General features: G+C 39.8%; 1 protein-coding gene across 3 annotated transcripts in view; it reads left to right on the top strand.

Annotated features, from left to right (window-relative positions):
- Positions 1 to 16,637, top strand: part of sema4b.L (semaphorin 4B L homeolog) — a 147,541-nt gene extending 130,904 nt beyond the window's left edge. For 2 of the 3 annotated variants that reach the window (XM_041586834.1, XM_018253188.2), the window contains 13 exons: positions 3,622 to 3,782; positions 3,863 to 3,925; positions 4,962 to 5,060; positions 7,836 to 7,947; positions 8,055 to 8,171; positions 8,718 to 8,875; positions 9,096 to 9,277; positions 9,731 to 9,881; positions 10,832 to 11,042; positions 11,648 to 11,763; positions 12,977 to 13,143; positions 13,230 to 13,324; positions 14,449 to 16,637. In XM_041586834.1, the coding sequence (XP_041442768.1) occupies positions 3,622 to 3,782; positions 3,863 to 3,925; positions 4,962 to 5,060; positions 7,836 to 7,947; positions 8,055 to 8,171; positions 8,718 to 8,875; positions 9,096 to 9,277; positions 9,731 to 9,881; positions 10,832 to 11,042; positions 11,648 to 11,763; positions 12,977 to 13,143; positions 13,230 to 13,324; positions 14,449 to 15,221 (2,405 nt within the window). In that variant the 3' untranslated portion in view covers positions 15,222 to 16,637. The remainder of the gene's footprint in view (positions 1 to 3,621; positions 3,783 to 3,862; positions 3,926 to 4,961; positions 5,061 to 7,835; positions 7,948 to 8,054; positions 8,172 to 8,717; positions 8,876 to 9,095; positions 9,278 to 9,730; positions 9,882 to 10,831; positions 11,043 to 11,647; positions 11,764 to 12,976; positions 13,144 to 13,229; positions 13,325 to 14,448) is intronic. The other variant, XM_041586835.1, reaches the window with a different exon arrangement.
- Positions 16,638 to 16,962: the final 325 nt, after the last annotated feature.

The following is a 16,962-nucleotide window of genomic DNA, read 5'->3' as shown; positions in this document are numbered from 1 at the left end:
ATACTGTAGTCTGCACCTCCCTCGGTTGATCCTGGGGGGATGCTGAGCCAGCATTTTCTTTTGCTTGTATAAGCTAGTACTGGATTTGGGCCAAATTGCCTATATATTGACACACAGAACCTAATCGTGCTGTCAGCTCTGGCATCCATGGGGCTTGCCTCGTGCCCACCCGTTGCCCTGACCTAGCTGTGTCCTTTTGTAGCCAGCTTTACAGTTTCCCATATAGTTTAAACAGCTTTACAGTTTCCCATATAGTTTAAACCTAAGCTACGTGGGAAGGCATGGCGTGTCATAAACCTGCCTGGATGCAATTTTTTTAGTTCAATGATGCCACCAAAATATTTTTTAGGTGGATTTTTAGATTTTCTGTATGTAGCAAGCAAACAGAATGAATATGCATTAAAAAAAAACACACCATACTTGCTTGGTTCTGTTAATTGTGCAGCAGAATATATTATCACTATGTAAATAGAATTTAGTAAGGTTAACATTGCATTAATTGACATTACAGGGTATTTACAGATTTCCAGCTCCTGTTATCATGGTACTGTAGGATAATATAGTACCAAAGGTCAAAGGATCTGGGAGCCGCCATCTGCTACTGGATTTAATGGAGTTCATTGTCCTTTTCAGTAAACAACTTCTAGAGCTTCCATAAAGACTGCACAATTTCCACACACTCCAAGTGCACACCATGTATCAAACACTTGGTGCAAGAAACTGTTGGCTATAGAGCATTGCCACTAGTGGGGCTTGCAGCTGGCTTTAAAAAGATAATCACTGGTTGCTATGGGTAACTGCCCATGGGCAAAGTTGCCCAATGTTGATAAATGAGCCCCACTGTGTGCTTATTACTAAGAACCATAAAGCCATTCTAGCAGAGCCATATGGCCTGTGCTATATAGCTGCTGTTCTAACTCTCTGGGAATCAGCAAAGGTTTAAATGCTACTGGTTTCCAACATGTATGAAATATACTCATTAACTCAAACACTCCCATCTTCCTAGAATCTCCCGTTCTTCAATATTTCCTGTACTTAGCTATGCTGCATAATACGGTGAGCTAAAATAGCCAGCTGATCGAAAACTGCCTCCTTCAATATCATTATTTGTAATGTATATCTGTATCACCACTGCCCTGCATATTCATTAACTGCATCTTAATTACTTCAATTATTTTCATTTCAATTTTAGATTCAAATGTTTTTGTATGTAGATGAGGTTAAAAAAACACGTCCATCAAATTCCATCTATTTCCCTAAGTGAACCCTGTCTAAATGCTTATCCAAAGGAAGGAACTATTTGTAAGCATATATATAGGTAGAATAACCTTATATATTTGCATATAAACTTCTCTTAAACCTCTTTAAAACCTGTGCAGAGAATTTGCTGCCAGTGTACCAGTACAGGTATAGGACCTGTTATACTAAATGCTTGGGACCTGGGGTTTTCCAGATAAGGGGTCTTTCCATAATTTGGATCTCCATACCTTAACTCTACTAAAAAATAATTTAAACATTAAATAAACCCAGTAGGATTGTTATGTCTACAGTAAGGATTATTTATATCTTATGTTCAAGTACAAGGTACTGTTTTATTATTATAGAGAAAAAGGAAATAATTTAAAAATTTAAAAAAACTTTCTGAATATCTGGTTTCCTATGCCTATACAATGAATGATACTTAGGTGTGTGAGAGATATACAATGTGAATGTTCAGGCAACTCTGTTTAACAGCTCAACTCATACAGGCACTTGAAAGAAAGGAAAGGGGCAACTCTTGCCATGCTTCTGAGCTGCAGAGTGCTTTTATTTAGCTGCCTTTAAAAAAAATCTGTGTTTTGTGCTGCAACATCATTTTTGCCTTTATTTCCAATCTATACTTGTAAAACATATCCTGTTGCAGATGATCTGACAGCAAGATCAAAATGAAATGGATTATAATGGAACACCTTCACCTCTTTCATTTTGTTTTACTGCAGTGGAATTCCTTCAGTGTCTCGGCACATATTTTACTGTTTGTACTCCACATAAGCAAAGGCTATTGTTACGCCGAGCCAAATTTTCTAGGTCATTTATCACAGTGTTAGTGCTCACAGCTGTATGCCGCGTCGCTGCAAATCGCTGAAACACCATAGTGGCTTTATAGTTTTTCTCTCACTATTTTTACACACACAGACGCACACACACAGAGGCACACACGTATATTTTGCATAATAATGAATCAGTCGTTAGCTGGAGCATTGGATTAAGGGAGCCTGCCCCTTGTGTTGTAGAGTAGTTTATGTCGCTTTATTAGATTATAAACTTTTACAATGTTTTTACTAAAGCTGGTTGTATTTGATAAAGGTAGAGATATTGTAGTAATATGAATCTACTTGCCATGGGTATTTGTAAATTATATTTATATTTTTGTGGCTAAATTTTGTATTTAAATTGGTTTTAGTAAAAGCCCTATAACCCCCCTACTGCGTCATGCTACTGGGATCTTAGTCGGGTGTTTATTGTTTTTGATATTTTAAAGGAGATCTATTATGTACAAAACAAGAATGTGCCATTGCATTAAATTCTTTAAGATATAGTAGGAATGTGCTTTAAAATGTTGTCTTTCTGGTTACTTTATTGAAAATTTCTGCATAAACCCTACTAGTCCTGCCTATTTGACCCACATCCTGCTGCCTCCTTTCCCAGGCTGTGCAGGGGAGCTCTAAGCACACTGCGCTGTTGGATAGGAACCAATCAGCAGCTAGGCTGACCTGATAGGTAACTGAAGCCTGTCCTTGCTTGTGGGACTGCAGGGCTGTGATTGGCTATCCCCCTTCTACTGTACTTCTGGCAGGGCCCGTAAGGACACGCCCACTCATCATTTGAACAGGGACCAGAAAATATCTATGGGGATCTCAAATTAAGGGTCTAATTTTGAAGACAATATTAATTGACAGCCAAAAGTAAAACAAGCACCATATAGTATGCATTATTGCCTACAAAATTAGGGGGTTTCATTTATCTTATATGTCTCCTTTAAGGTTTAAGCTCTTCATTCTGCAGCAAAGAGAGAGAGAGAGAGAGAGAGAGAGAGAGGGGGAGGGGGGGGGAGATATCTAATATATGAATAATATATAATCACGAACAGGTCTGTTTTTTAATTATAAATGACTTTCTGCTTGACCCGCACAAGCTGCCATCTGATACTACCTGACCCATGCAGTTAACATTAGACATGGAGTAACTGTGAGTGCAGGCATGAATATTTCAGCATACTCTGTGCTCCACCTGTCTGGGCAGTGTATCCTGATACATTCATGGCTGGGTAGTTTGAATCTTCTATAAGTAATTATAGTTTGGCCATAGTTGGGACACTTTTGTACATGGCTGCTTCCTGTCATGGGAAAGTCTGAGTCTGCAGACAGATTTATTTGTATTTATCTTTTGCAAACTTCCTATCCTAATGCAGCTGCTAAGTGATGGCGGTAAATGAAAAGGCGCCTCCATGTTTACTGCCCTGTGTGTGGGGTTAGGCCACTTTCAGCACACTGATCATGAATGCACGTTTCCTTGTTACACACTGGTGTGGTTGTAGAGATGTTTGCATGCTCATAAATCACATTTCTGTTTGTTAAACAGGCTCACCAGAGAGAAGCTTTAAAACATTTGAAGCAGATGGAACGACTTATTACACAACACTACTACTGAGCAAAGATGGAAACACGCTGTATGTTGGGGCGCGAGAGGCCTTATTCTCACTCAATAGCACTGACTTCATGTCTGCTGAATATCACTCAAAAGTAAGCGCTTCTCCCCGACTCCTTTACCCTCATTAAGGTTGGTACTACATGAAGTAACAGAGTTGCCTCTGTTTTTGCAGATTGCATGGCAGGCAGATGAGGAAAAGAAGAAAGAATGTGCTTTTAAGGGAAAAGACCCACAGGTAAAACTAACAGCATTCCAGAGAAGTGAAACGTTTCATCTTGGATTTTCCTGTAAACTAGTGCGTGACTCACAGTGCTACTGTCCAACCCACCTCCCATGTCATGTACACACCCCACTCACTTTCACTTACACACACGCACACTATCCTGTTGTGTATCAGGGAGATCGAGTAACACTTTACCTTTACACACACTTGTCATAGCCATTTCCCTCCCACTGCCTTTCTCCCTTATCATTCCATTCCACTCAGAAGCTAAAGAATAATAACCCCCCTTGGGCAGGGGCTGATCTGAATAATGAGCAATCACTATAAAGCCCAGTATAAATGCAACAAACCTTTAGATCCCCTGAGATACAGCTTTTAGCGTCTGTAATATACCAGTAGATGTTAGAACTGGCTACAGGTTATCCAGTATTGAAACTAGTTAAATGTCATGGGATTCCTACATGTAGCCATATAACTTATATATATATATATATATATATATATATATATATATATATATATATATATATATATATATATATATATATATATATATATATATCTATCTATCTATCTATCTATAGGAAGCTGTCATGGGCAGTGCTTATTACTAGGGATACTGAACTGAATTCGAATGGGAAGGGGAAAACATTTTTTATTTCCTTGTTTTGTAACAAAAAGTTGCGCAATTTCCCTCCCCGCACCTAATTTGCATATGCAAACGAGGATTCGGTTCTGCCAGGCAGAAGGATTCGGCCGAATCCAAATCCTGCTGAAAAAGGCCAAATCGTGTATTCAGTGCATCCCTACTTATTACCTGTCCTGTAGCAAGAGCAGATACGTGGGCCCCACCTGTTGAAATCAACACAAACAGAATCCTATAGTTTCATGTTTGTTTGCATATAGAACCCTGCCTTTCATTGTTAAAGCAGCCTCTTTCATGCATATTGCTCTCACTGATGGCTGCAAGTGTAGTGAGCTAACAGCAGAGAACAAAATAAGAGTTAGAAAAATAGACGTATAACCACAATGTATCTTATTACTTTAGAGGGATTGTCAGAACTACATAAAGATCCTCCTGCAGCTGAATAGCACACACCTGTACACTTGTGGGACCTTTGCTTTCAGCCCTACCTGCACCTACATTGTAAGTATGACAACTTTCCCTTTTACGTGTTTCTGCATGATCTGCGGCATTATTCATTTTGTCTTCTCCCAGCTGGATGGAGTGACATGAACGCTCCAGTGGAAGTGGGGTATCTGAGAAGAAGGTGATAATATGAAAATCTCTATCACTTTCAGATACTGTCAGGTTTAAATTATGGAAGGTCTCCATATTATGTCAGATGGGAAATATGAACCAGTGAATTAATCTGATGTGTGAATTAAGATGATATTTTGAAAGGTGCATGGAGCACATATAGGTATGGAATCTATTATCTGGAATGCTACAGACCTACATAACTGCCTGGATGGAATATTCTGTATTTTGGTGGTTTCTGGATCATGGGCTTCTGGATAATGTCCCATATCTGTATTTGTAAAATTCTGAGCTCTGATTTATCATTATGTATAAAGGCAACACTTTGAAAATAAATAGATAATGTTATTTGCTTTGCCCAGACTACTCATGTGCCTAGCTAAAGCAAACACTGCCTCCCTGGCCTTCCCTGCACAAGGTTCTTTTCAGCGCCAGATTCGCTGGACGGGCGCCCCTTGGCCATGCGCTCCGCGCGGTCCTAGCGCCCGTCCGCACTACCACACGCTGGCGCAAGAGCGCCAGCGTGCGATCGCCGGAGCACTGGGGAGCACAGGCTCCCCATAGATCGGCTGGGCGGCATGCCGCCCCCAAAAATGTGCCACCCTAGGCCCGGGCCTATGTGGCCTTGCCACAAATCTGGGCCTGGTTCTTTTAACCTTCTATGCCTGTGTACTTTTACAATGTTTGATTGATCGATAGGCTCTGATTATATCCAACAGGATACAATAAGGCAGTTTCATTCTCCCAGCAATCCTTGTTATACAGTTTTTTTTTATATCTATTTTATATATTATGCGTATGTATATCATCATACTGTCAATATGAGTCAGTGAGTTGCCTGTCTCCCTCCTTAATTTGTCTTTCAGCAGTACAGAGTCATTATGACTGTAAAATGATAAGCTTGAGACTTACAAATAAGGGATTTTTGAGATTAGGATAGTCAGATAGGTTTATGACACCCACACACAAACAGTAGTGCTTGAGTCATGGGAGTGTTGTAGGCCAGTTACAAAGTTCCAGGTGATTGAGGGTCAGTTTATATTAAATGATAATACCATACAAAGAAGTCTACAGGGCTCAGGCAGTCTGAGTTTTATAAAGATTCATTGGAGACTTGCATCTGGCCTGTATGTACAGGTATGGGATCCGTTATCTGGAAACCCATTATCCAGAAAGCTCCAAATTACAGAAAGGCTGTCTCCCATAGACTCCATTTAAACCAAATAATCCAAACTTTAAATGATTTCCTTAGTAATCACAATGCATTGGTTTCTGATCCAAACAAAGATATTATTAATCCTTATTGCAGATAAAACCAGCCTAATGGGTTTAGTTAATGTTGATTGATTTCTAGTAGACGTATGAAAATCCACATTCAGAAAGATTTGTTATCCAGAGAACCTCAGGTCCCATACCTGTATTCAGTCATACAGCCTTGTTAAAATAGTTGTTTATTTTCTTAAAATTGGAAACTCTTAGGAACTTGGTATATCCAAGTAGCACCTGCCACCTGTTGTTGAATTACAATTCACAGCATTCCCTGACTGTCATTCCAGGGACACTTTATCCAGAAAACAGACACTTTCATAGTCCATAAAACTTTTCATTGGTGTTCATTTTGACCTTTCACTGTAACCTGGTGTTTAAACTTTGTGACTTTAGAGACAAGTTGAATCAGGTTGTTAGAAAAAATGAACTGAAGCCTAAAACCAGAATATGGCTGAGAAACTAAGGGTTGCTGGAAATGATCAAAAAAAAATCAGAAAGTAAGATTACATTTGTTACAGGACTGATTAGTAATCACAATGCATTGGTTTCTGTGCTGCCACATAACGTGTTACATATTTTGTATTGCTAAATGTCCTCATAGGACAGTAAATACTTCATGACATAGGTCCGATTGTTTCTCAACCGCATGTCTGAGGGCCAGATCATTTTTAAATCAGCAGACAAGGGCCATAAATGTTCCTTTGAGGGCCACACCTGTGTGCAATGTACTGTAGAACTTTTAAAATCTAATAAGGAAGCCTCTGAGATCTGAAAAGTCTAAATCATATTCACACCTTTGCTTCTTTCTAAATAAAGCTTACATGCTCAGCTTGCACTCCTCCAGCTATTGCTGGGCTACAAATCTCAGCCAAAGAGTTAATATGTAGCAGCAGCTGTAGATCTGCCGACTGGACTTGTAATAGTATTTGTGCTGGCTTCCTCCTATCAGATTCCAACATGTAGTGCCAAATTCTGTGTCTGACCTTCAAAGTTCTTCCTATCTGCTCTCAGTTACTCTCTATAGCCTCCTTACACGTTTTGTAGCAACCCTGCTTTCTCCATTGTGAAACCCTATTCTTGGGCTGCACCCACTCCATGCAACTCCCAGTCCACGAAAGCACATCAAGTAAATGACTCCACACCTTTAATCGAACGCTGGAAAAGCACCTATTTGATTTAAATAACACCCAGCCCTGCAGCCTTTAGCATTCACATTTGTACATACTGTTTTTATTTTTTGTAAGACTGTAAGCAGATTTTTTTGCCCTTTGCACTTTATTGTGATGCTATATAATAATGTATACAATCCGGCTTTAATCTAGGAGCTGTACATTATTCAGATGGGAAACCAATTATGAACAGTCACAGACTAATACTGTTATCTTCTTGCAGAAAATCCATGATTTCTCTCTGGAAAAGAATGCTTCAGGGCACCCAGTTTTGGAAGATGGGAAAGTGAGGTGTCCTTTTGACCCAGAATATAACTCAACAGCCATCATGGTTGGTGAGTTTCACCCTGAGACATTGTAGAAGAATAATGATACCAGCCAATTGGGTATTGCCTTTGTCATGTTTTTTTGTATCTCATGTTATGCTTCTCTTTTCTACCAGACGGAGAGATGTATGCTGGCACCGTCAGTAACTTCCAAGGGAATGAACCCATCATCTACAAGAGCCACGACAGCAGGATAACTCTGAAAACTGAGAACTCCCTGTACTGGCTGCAAGGTAGGCTGATCTGTTTAAGGATGGGTGACTAGTGAGTTTAGCCATGTGGGTGCAACAGGTTTCTGTAAGTGACATTTACAAACTTTAGATTGGTGGGGAAGAAATGGAACACACAAAAGAAGCTGATTGGCCTTGGATAACTGTTAGAGTTGTTTATGTCACCTTTCTTAGTAGTTATTAGTAGCATTTCTACAAAGGATATTCAATGTTCAGCCCTACAGATGTCTTAACCACACCTAGCATTTCACTAGTAAATATAAATCATGTGTATAATAAATTATAATTAAATTACATTTAATTATTTAAGTAAAGATATTAATTTTAGCTGGCCGTGCATTTCTGCCCATGTATAGCTTCTTTGCACACTCCACTGTACTGCAGCATTGGGAGAAGATAATCCCCACATGCGAAATGTGCAAGGGAGCTAGTATGATTAGGATCTTAAATGACTGTTTTAGGGATTAAAAGAATAAAACAGATAATGTTTTATAAGTAATCTGAGACCCGGAATAATGAAACTCACTATTCAGTATGTTGGTTTTGCAGACCCTGCTTTTGTTGGTTCAGCATATATTCAGGAGAGCCTTCCCAAAGGGAATCGAGTGGGTGATGATGACAAGATCTACTTCTTCTTCAGTGAAACTGGAAAGGAGTTTGATTTTTTCGAGAACACTATTGTTTCTAGGATCGCCCGGGTGTGCAAGGTGAGGAGAATATTGATCCTCTAGGATTTCTGGTTAAATCTATACACAGCTGTAGGTACAGTATATGTACACTGTCTGTGAATTCTGGCTCAGTAGGATGCAATAATGGACTTTTGTTTTGTTTTTTTTTAATGGCTTAGCTGACACCCTTGTTTGTGTGATACATTACCTGCAGAAGTGACATATAGCCTGAAATCTTTTGTACAATTTTTATTCCCAGGGAGACCTTGGAGGTGAGCGTGTCCTGCAGAGACGCTGGACAACGTTCCTGAAAGCTCAGCTCATTTGCTCTTGCCCGGGTGACGGTTTCCCCTTCAATGTTCTTAAAGACATGTTTGTACTAACACCAGGGGTTGAGCACTGGAATACCACCATTTTTTATGGAGTCTTCACATCCCAGTGGTAAGTAGAGAGCAGTAATATATCCCGTGTAAGAGTTACCTTTGCATAAGGGCATGCAGTTACCCCTGGATCATTGTATAATTGGGGCAACATAGGTATTTGGAAGAGTGGAGGCATCACGGGAGCCGTCTCCCATGTAGGTGTAGGGACCAGAATCGCCCCTGCCCTTTAACTAATCGTTTAAATGACTATTTCATGGTTTAACTATAATGCTAAGTGGAACAAACTTGACACCTTCCTTCTCAAGAGTTGCATATCGTGTATCTGCTTCATTCTTTCTGTAAAATAACTTGGAAAAGAAATAAGCTTCCTTTTTCTTTTCATTATGCCTCATTGTGGCTGCTAAAATTGCTCAGTCTGGTCACTGTAACATTTAGCCAGCTGCTGATTTGTTTTATTTAATCAGGCATAACTCTTGCAGTTTCCTCACACACTTATTACTTATTTGTGCAGGAACAAGGGAGGAGCGGGCAGCTCTGCTGTGTGTGCATTCTCTATGGAGGAGGTGCAGAACGCCTTCAACGGGCTTTTCAAGGAGGTGAACCGTGAGACCCAGCAGTGGTACACCTACACTAACTCTGTACCGGAGCCACGTCCTGGAGCTGTACGTAACACAATTGCCTTGCAATCCTTTAGCTTGGTCGTGAGCATTAAAGGAGAACTAAAGCTTAACTAAAGAAGTAGCTAGAAATGTTGTACATTATGTTTTGGGCTTCTGTACCAGTCCCTTTTGCAGTGCAGATCTGTGTTGCCAAAGATGCCCCAGTAGCATCTTCTTTTCTGCTGATTCACTGCTCATGCTCTGTGCTGCTGTCACTTACTTAACTAATCAGCCCAGTAGCATCAGCTTATATTACAGTCAAATCTAATTTTCTTCTTGATGATTAGAGACAACCCCTAAGCTTAGCTTCTTAACAGGTGCTCAAAGCCCAATGAGCATGTTTCCAAGATGGCGACCCCCTGTGACAAGTTTGAAGTCCTGGATCATTGCTGCTATTGAGAAGCTAAATAAGTGCAGTATATAAAATATGACACTTTTAGCCATATTCATTTTTAGGGTTCAGTTCTCCTTTGAAACATTGAACGTCGCCCCAAGTTAAAGAGGTCTGCAAAACAAGTTGCTGAAAAATGTCTTTATTCTTAATATGTGACTCATAAGTATTGGTTCCAAATCCAGAATGTATGGAAATGAGCTTATGTTCATGGGTATTGTCATCTCATAGTCACCATAATTCTTTTCATGTATCATGAATGCTCATGGTATAGCCATGTATGGAGGTTTTTGCTGGTGTAGTAGAGAATCAAGAGATTACTAGGAAAGTAATTTATTTCCAGCACCATTCAGCGTTAAATCTTACAGTAGAGCTCTGTTTCTCCCCACCTTGCACGTAGCAACTCAACATCGCCATCTGCTGGATAATTAGGTAAAAAATACCTCCTTTGCTGCAACAAGCAGTTCTCATTTCTTACGAACCAGAAAAACATTTAAAAGCATGTTTTAAAGCAATCGCATAAGAGATTATCATTGAAAGTACTTGTTTCTTTTATTACCAGTGCATTACCAACAATGCAAGGAACAGGAAAATCAATTCCTCTCTGCAGATGCCTGACAAAGTCCTGAACTTCGTCAAGGATCATTTCCTGATGGACGGTGCCATAAGGAGCCAGCCCTTGCTGCTGCAATCCCAAATTCGTTATCAGCAGATCAGTGTACAGCGAGTCAGGGGGCTGAAGAAAACCTATGATGTCCTGTTCTTGGGAACAGGTATGTACATAATGATCTGTGCAGGCCTCCTGCTTTATATGGAAATGGTGGGTGTTTATCTTGGGTTAAAGTAGGTATGAATGGATTGCTGCTGGCCTTACCACAGAACTGCAGCAAATGAATTTCTGTCTTTATTTTGTGTTATATATTATCACGTAGATGCCTGTCACCAATAGTGTGAGACTGATAACATTTATGTCCATGAAAGGCTGCACAGCCACATTTGGTGATTTGCTTAAATGATCACTTTCTGATGTAGCATTCTATGGGCAAGTAGAATTTCCTAATAACAGCACTGGGTTTACAACCTGTGCCCTTCTGTTGTAGAAGAGGCCGACTACACAACATTCTCTAATAGGCATGTGCATTGGAGAACGTATTTGCTTTAGTCAGGGGCACTAGTAGAACTGTACTTTGCTATGCCTTTCTACGTGTCAAGACTGTGGGCACAAGCCCAAATATGCTCAACAGATTGTAGCTGATTATTGAGTATTTTGAGACAAATTGGTTTAGGTCCTTTCATAATAAATGTGAGTTATTTCATGACCCTCTGCATCTGATGGTCATTTTTCATTAATCTTACTTTGTCTCTTTCCAACCTCTAGATGATGGCAGATTACACAAAGCCGTGAGTGTAAATAAAATGGTTCACATCATTGAGGAGATCAAGCTTTTTCAGGATATGCAGCCAGTACAAGAGCTACTGTTAGATCCCAGCAAGGTAATTGGCAAAGTTCTGGCAGATCCGAACATCATACGGTTAATGTCCTTACTTACATCCCAAGAAGATCAGTGTGAATAGGCTTCCTTGCTAAATTCTACTGACTGTATCTCTAGGCAAACAATTCACTGTGAGACTATGTCCAGAGGTGTTTAGCAACAGTGCTCAGATTTCAATGTGTATGTCTATAGGGGGTAATATGTCACAAGTCAGATAGATATAACAATAGTAGTGCTGAACGATCCAATGGAAATATATTCGAGCTGGCAGCAGCACTAAATCTGTAATAGGAGATATTTTTATCTATGAACACATTGTGCAAAGAGTCATCAAGGAGAAGCTCAGGGACAAAGTACAAACTCCCCACATGAGAAGGAAGTAAACTGGCTTAATTTAAGTAAAGTAGTGTGAAATAATATGATCTGTAGTGATAATGTGAAGGCAGGCATATGATTCTTTCATTTATAAACACCAGGCAAATGTGCACCTGGGCAGTAACTCATGGCAACCAATCAGGTAATTGCTTTCACTGTTCAACCTGCAGCTGGCTGAAAAAGCTAATCACTGATTGGTTGCTGTGGGTTACTGCCCAGATGCAAATTTGCCCAGTGTTTATAAATGAGCCCCACCGTGTGATAAAGGAAGTATTTTAGAACCTGTTGTATACATTTTTAGGGAGTTTCTGCCTCTCCTTTGCTATTGCCTTCTCAGTTTGCGATGCACGTTTTTTTAATGTTCATTTAGTCCGTCTAAAACTGAAAAACCGTTAAAACCATTACAGATTTTTTAATCAATGTAAATTGGAAAGTTGCTTAGCATTACATTTTCACTATGCAACCGTTTCCAACATCCTGTGTTTTTTATGAAAGCAGTGAGTTTTGTGAAGGCGAATAGGCACGTTAGTCCTGTTTTCACTGAACTTTGAACAGTCCCTATGAGTGAGTAGGATAATTTATTACCACTTCCCCTCCCAGTTCATTGTTCTGCCTACATAATGAGCTCACCCTTATTTATAATACGAGACGAAAGGGATGGGCCTCTTTTTACCATGCTAATATAATTGCCTCTATTCTTGATAAAGCAAATCTTGAAAAGTAAAATAAATTCTTAAAGACACCACCTGTTTTCGTTTCAGTTATCTAAAAAGGAGTTCTTGCTCAGCTAGTATAATAGCCCAAGAAAAGCTAACATATAATCCTTTATGTACATGCAGGGCCTCATTTATGCCTCTTCACGTTCTGCGGTGGTGCAAGTTCCAGTGTCTAACTGCAGCATGTACAGGAGCTGTGGGGAATGCATCCTCTCTCGCGATCCTTATTGTGCATGGAGCAAGAAAGGTTGTCACAGTGTCCCGCATCATACACATGACACAAAAAAACAGTAAGTAGCCTTATTAGGAACCTGTATACTGTAGCTATAGCTGAAAGGGTCATACCCATTTTAATTTGGCATTTTCTCTCGTACAGACACTGGGTTCAAGATATCGAAGATGCAAACACAGATGCACACTGCAAGCAAAATAACAACTCAGAAGCTGTTGGCCGTCCTGCTAAGCCTGATGGTAAGTTTAAGAATAGAAGCAGTTAATTGTTAAATGCATGTCCTAATTAGAAAGTGGATTCATCAGTTTATTGTTTTTTCTAAAAATTACCTGTAATAAAATGAAGATGCTGTTATGATCTGCATTATCCTGGAGAATTTGGCAGTTGAATATCTGATGACTTTGCTACATCTGTACTGTATATCCAAATTTTTACTGCAATCTGGGCTCTTTTTTAGCCATGTGCGGCCCAGATGTATGAGAACTTGGAAAAAAGTGTTTAGCTGTTGAAAGTCTTCCTACATTGGTTTCTTTAAAACACGTGCCAGATGATTTACAAGAAACTTGGTTTCACCTAGAATATATCCAAGCATGTAGAAAGACATGTTTCCGTTGCTTTTTGGAAGATGCTGCAAACGGTGATAAATAAAATGCTGTACACTATTCCTTTTAACCACTGTCATATTGATGAGATGCTGGCTGGTTAAAGGATCAGTAATATAAATTTTTTTAAAAAAACGTTAGTATAGAACGGAAAAAAAACACAAAGACGTATTAAACTTTTAAATCGCTACGTCTTTATTAAGAAATAATGTACCAAAACTCCGCTTGCGCACCTCTTCAGAAAAGGGGACACGGCGACAATCCATCATGCGGCGCTCGATTTCTCCTCCCTGGCTATCTCCTATAAGGAAAGCAGGGAGGAGAAATCAAGTACCGCACAATGGATCTGGGAATCGCCTTTTCTGAAGAGGAGCGCAAGCGGAGTTTCGCTTATTTCTTTATAAACCCCCTATTTCACCCTGTCTCCCGTTTGCATCAGAAGGAGAATAAATCCTTCCTATCTCTGAACGTGCAATTGGAAAGAATATCCAAAAACACAAGGCTACTGATAACCGTCTTGCTTAAAATATCCAAACCTTTCTTAAAGCTATCTGTCAGTACAGCTGGCCTAGGGAGTGAATTCTACAACTTGCTGTTAAAAACAAGGACAATATCTTTCTGACCCTTGCTGCTGTTGAATAGCATTGTTTGTTGCAGCAGGTTCTCACCATAGCTATCAAAATGTTCTGTGCATATAATATAAGTCCCTTAGTAACAAACAGTATTAAATGGAAGAATTGATTTGTTGTCTTCTTTTTTAGAACCAGAATGTCTGATAATCTCAATGGAATCGAATTCAGCGGATACACTCCCTTGCAAGCTCTTATCAAACTTGGCATCACGTGTATGGATGCACAATGGGAAAGAGATAGACTCTTCATACTTTGTGTTGCCCAGTGGTGACCTGATTCTAGTGAGTAGCCCTGACCGGGTGGGAACATACGAGTGCTGGTCGGTGGAGGAAGACTTCAGGAAGTTAATGGTGAGGTATTGTGTGGGAACACAAGAAGGGATAAAGGCTTCTACCCAAAGAACAGAAACTGAAAGGCTAGTTCCAAAGATTGAAAAAGTTGTCAACGCCTCGTCTGCTTCCTCATCGTCTGAGAGCCATTCGGCCAAGCTGACGGGAAAGTCTTACTGGATGGAGTTTGTAATTATGTCATCATTGTTTGGTGTAATGGTTATCATATTAGGCCTTTTGCTCTTGTACAGAAACCGGAAAGAAATGAAGTCCATTTTAAAGCCAGCTGAACATTCTGATAAACCACCCAAAAAGCTCCGTAAAAATGGCATGCCTGCAGAAAGCTTGCCTTTAAATGGGACCAGTGTGCCCAGTCCAACAGCCGATCACAAAGGCTATCAGACTCTAAATGACAACTATATCATCAGCACTCCTCTTCATGACCCTGTAATCACAACAGAATCAGAAAAAAGGCCATTGAGTATCACTAGAGACACATATGTAGAGGTTTCTCCGGTTTGCCAAAGACCCAGGGTACGTCTGGGCTCAGAAATAAGAGATTCTGTGGTTTAAGATTCACACAAACTTTCACTTGTTTTTTGTTCCTCTTGTAAGGAAAACAAAACAGACAATCCAAACATACAGTCTGTGTTTCAAGTTGTGCATGCTAAAGGACTGTGTCTTGGAATGAAACATTTTTATATTCCCAGCGTTACTTGGGTTTTACTGTTAAACAAGAAGCACAAAGTCATATGAAATCATCGTGCTCTCATTCAGTCTTCCATTTCACGTCTGCTCAACTCCATCTTTTCCATACATAAAACAAGGCGGGACTGAAAGTATGTTGTTTCTTCCGGCACATTGAGCACATAACAGCAAGCAGGCAGCTGGGTATGGATGGTGATACTGTGGAGAGGCGCTGGAGTCTGGACATCAGGTTTCTTTAGAGCCCAGAATAAACTCCAAAGACTGAGATATTCCAATGTTCTTCCTGGTACTGAAATGCACAGTAAAGAGAGACCCTGAGCAATGCTGTGAGCTGGTGTAGGTACCCTGAGTGGAGAAGACCCATCAGTTTGACACAAAGGAGTTTGAATATGATGAGCTGGTTACACAACAAAGCTCACACAATCCATCGTACTGGCCTATTTATCTTCTCTAAGATGGGAAGCTGAGAAAGTTGAAATGATAAAACTTTTATAACCAACGTTTTGTCTGCAGTTTAGTAGCCACCATGCTATTACCTGCGTTTGCAAAAGAATGTGGAAGCTGGCAATGGTGTTTATGCAGCACATACAACTAACTGTTACCTGCACACAATATTAGCAACTGATGGGCAGGCTGGTTGTGTGTGGTACCCAAGTGTGGTACTAGTGTCTTTGAGTCCCCAGATAATGGAGAACAACAACTTGCAGCATCCGTTTGATTCTATGTTGAATGATGTAGGGAGTTGTAGTTCTGCTGCATCTCAGAAACAAGGGGTCATTGTGTGTCCCAAAGTAGATTTGATACAACCCCTTCTCTCACATTTGAAAATAGCCCTTGAATAACAAAATAGTGAATTTGTATGTTTTAAGAACAGAATTGCGCTTTGTGCATGTAAATAAGCTGCTGTACTTTCTATTTATTTGCACCTTTCAACCTGCTGTGCCACTGACACTCACGAATGGCATTTTGCTCATTACAGAAGCTGCCTCCATAGCAGCCAGATCCTAATCCGAGGTAGCACTGTTTTCTATTGGACTGCCATGCCTTACATCTCTTCTAGTGCCTTCAAAATAGGTTCAGCAGCAGCTTGTTGGCCTGCTACACAATAATACGATCCTGAGATGTACTTATCATATGTATTCTCATGACTATTCCTGGTGCAGTCCAGTATTTTTATTTGTCTGGGTTTTTTTCTAATTTCATTGCAGCAGAAATCATCAGTATCACTGACTTTGAATGCCAATTATGAATGTGCTTTGTGTATGTGTGTGTATATGTGTGTGTGTATATATATATATATATATATATATATATATATATATATATATATATATATATATATATATATATATATATATATATATATATATATATATATGTATATAAATATGTGTATATACACACACACACACACACACACACACACACACACACACACACACACACACACACACACACACACACACACACACACACACACACACACACACACACACACACACACACACACACACACAGTAAATAAAGTACCCTTCTTGTAAAATACAAGGATATTCTACATTATTGAGGAGTTCCATGACCATATAAAAATACAAGGCTGAAGGCC

The sequence above is a fragment of the Xenopus laevis genome, chromosome 3L (assembly GCF_017654675.1).
Source record: "Xenopus laevis strain J_2021 chromosome 3L, Xenopus_laevis_v10.1, whole genome shotgun sequence".
Classification (NCBI taxonomy): Eukaryota; Metazoa; Chordata; class Amphibia; order Anura; family Pipidae; genus Xenopus; species Xenopus laevis.
Note: the sequence above shows the minus strand (reverse complement) of the source record. Positions and strands in the feature narration are given on the sequence as shown.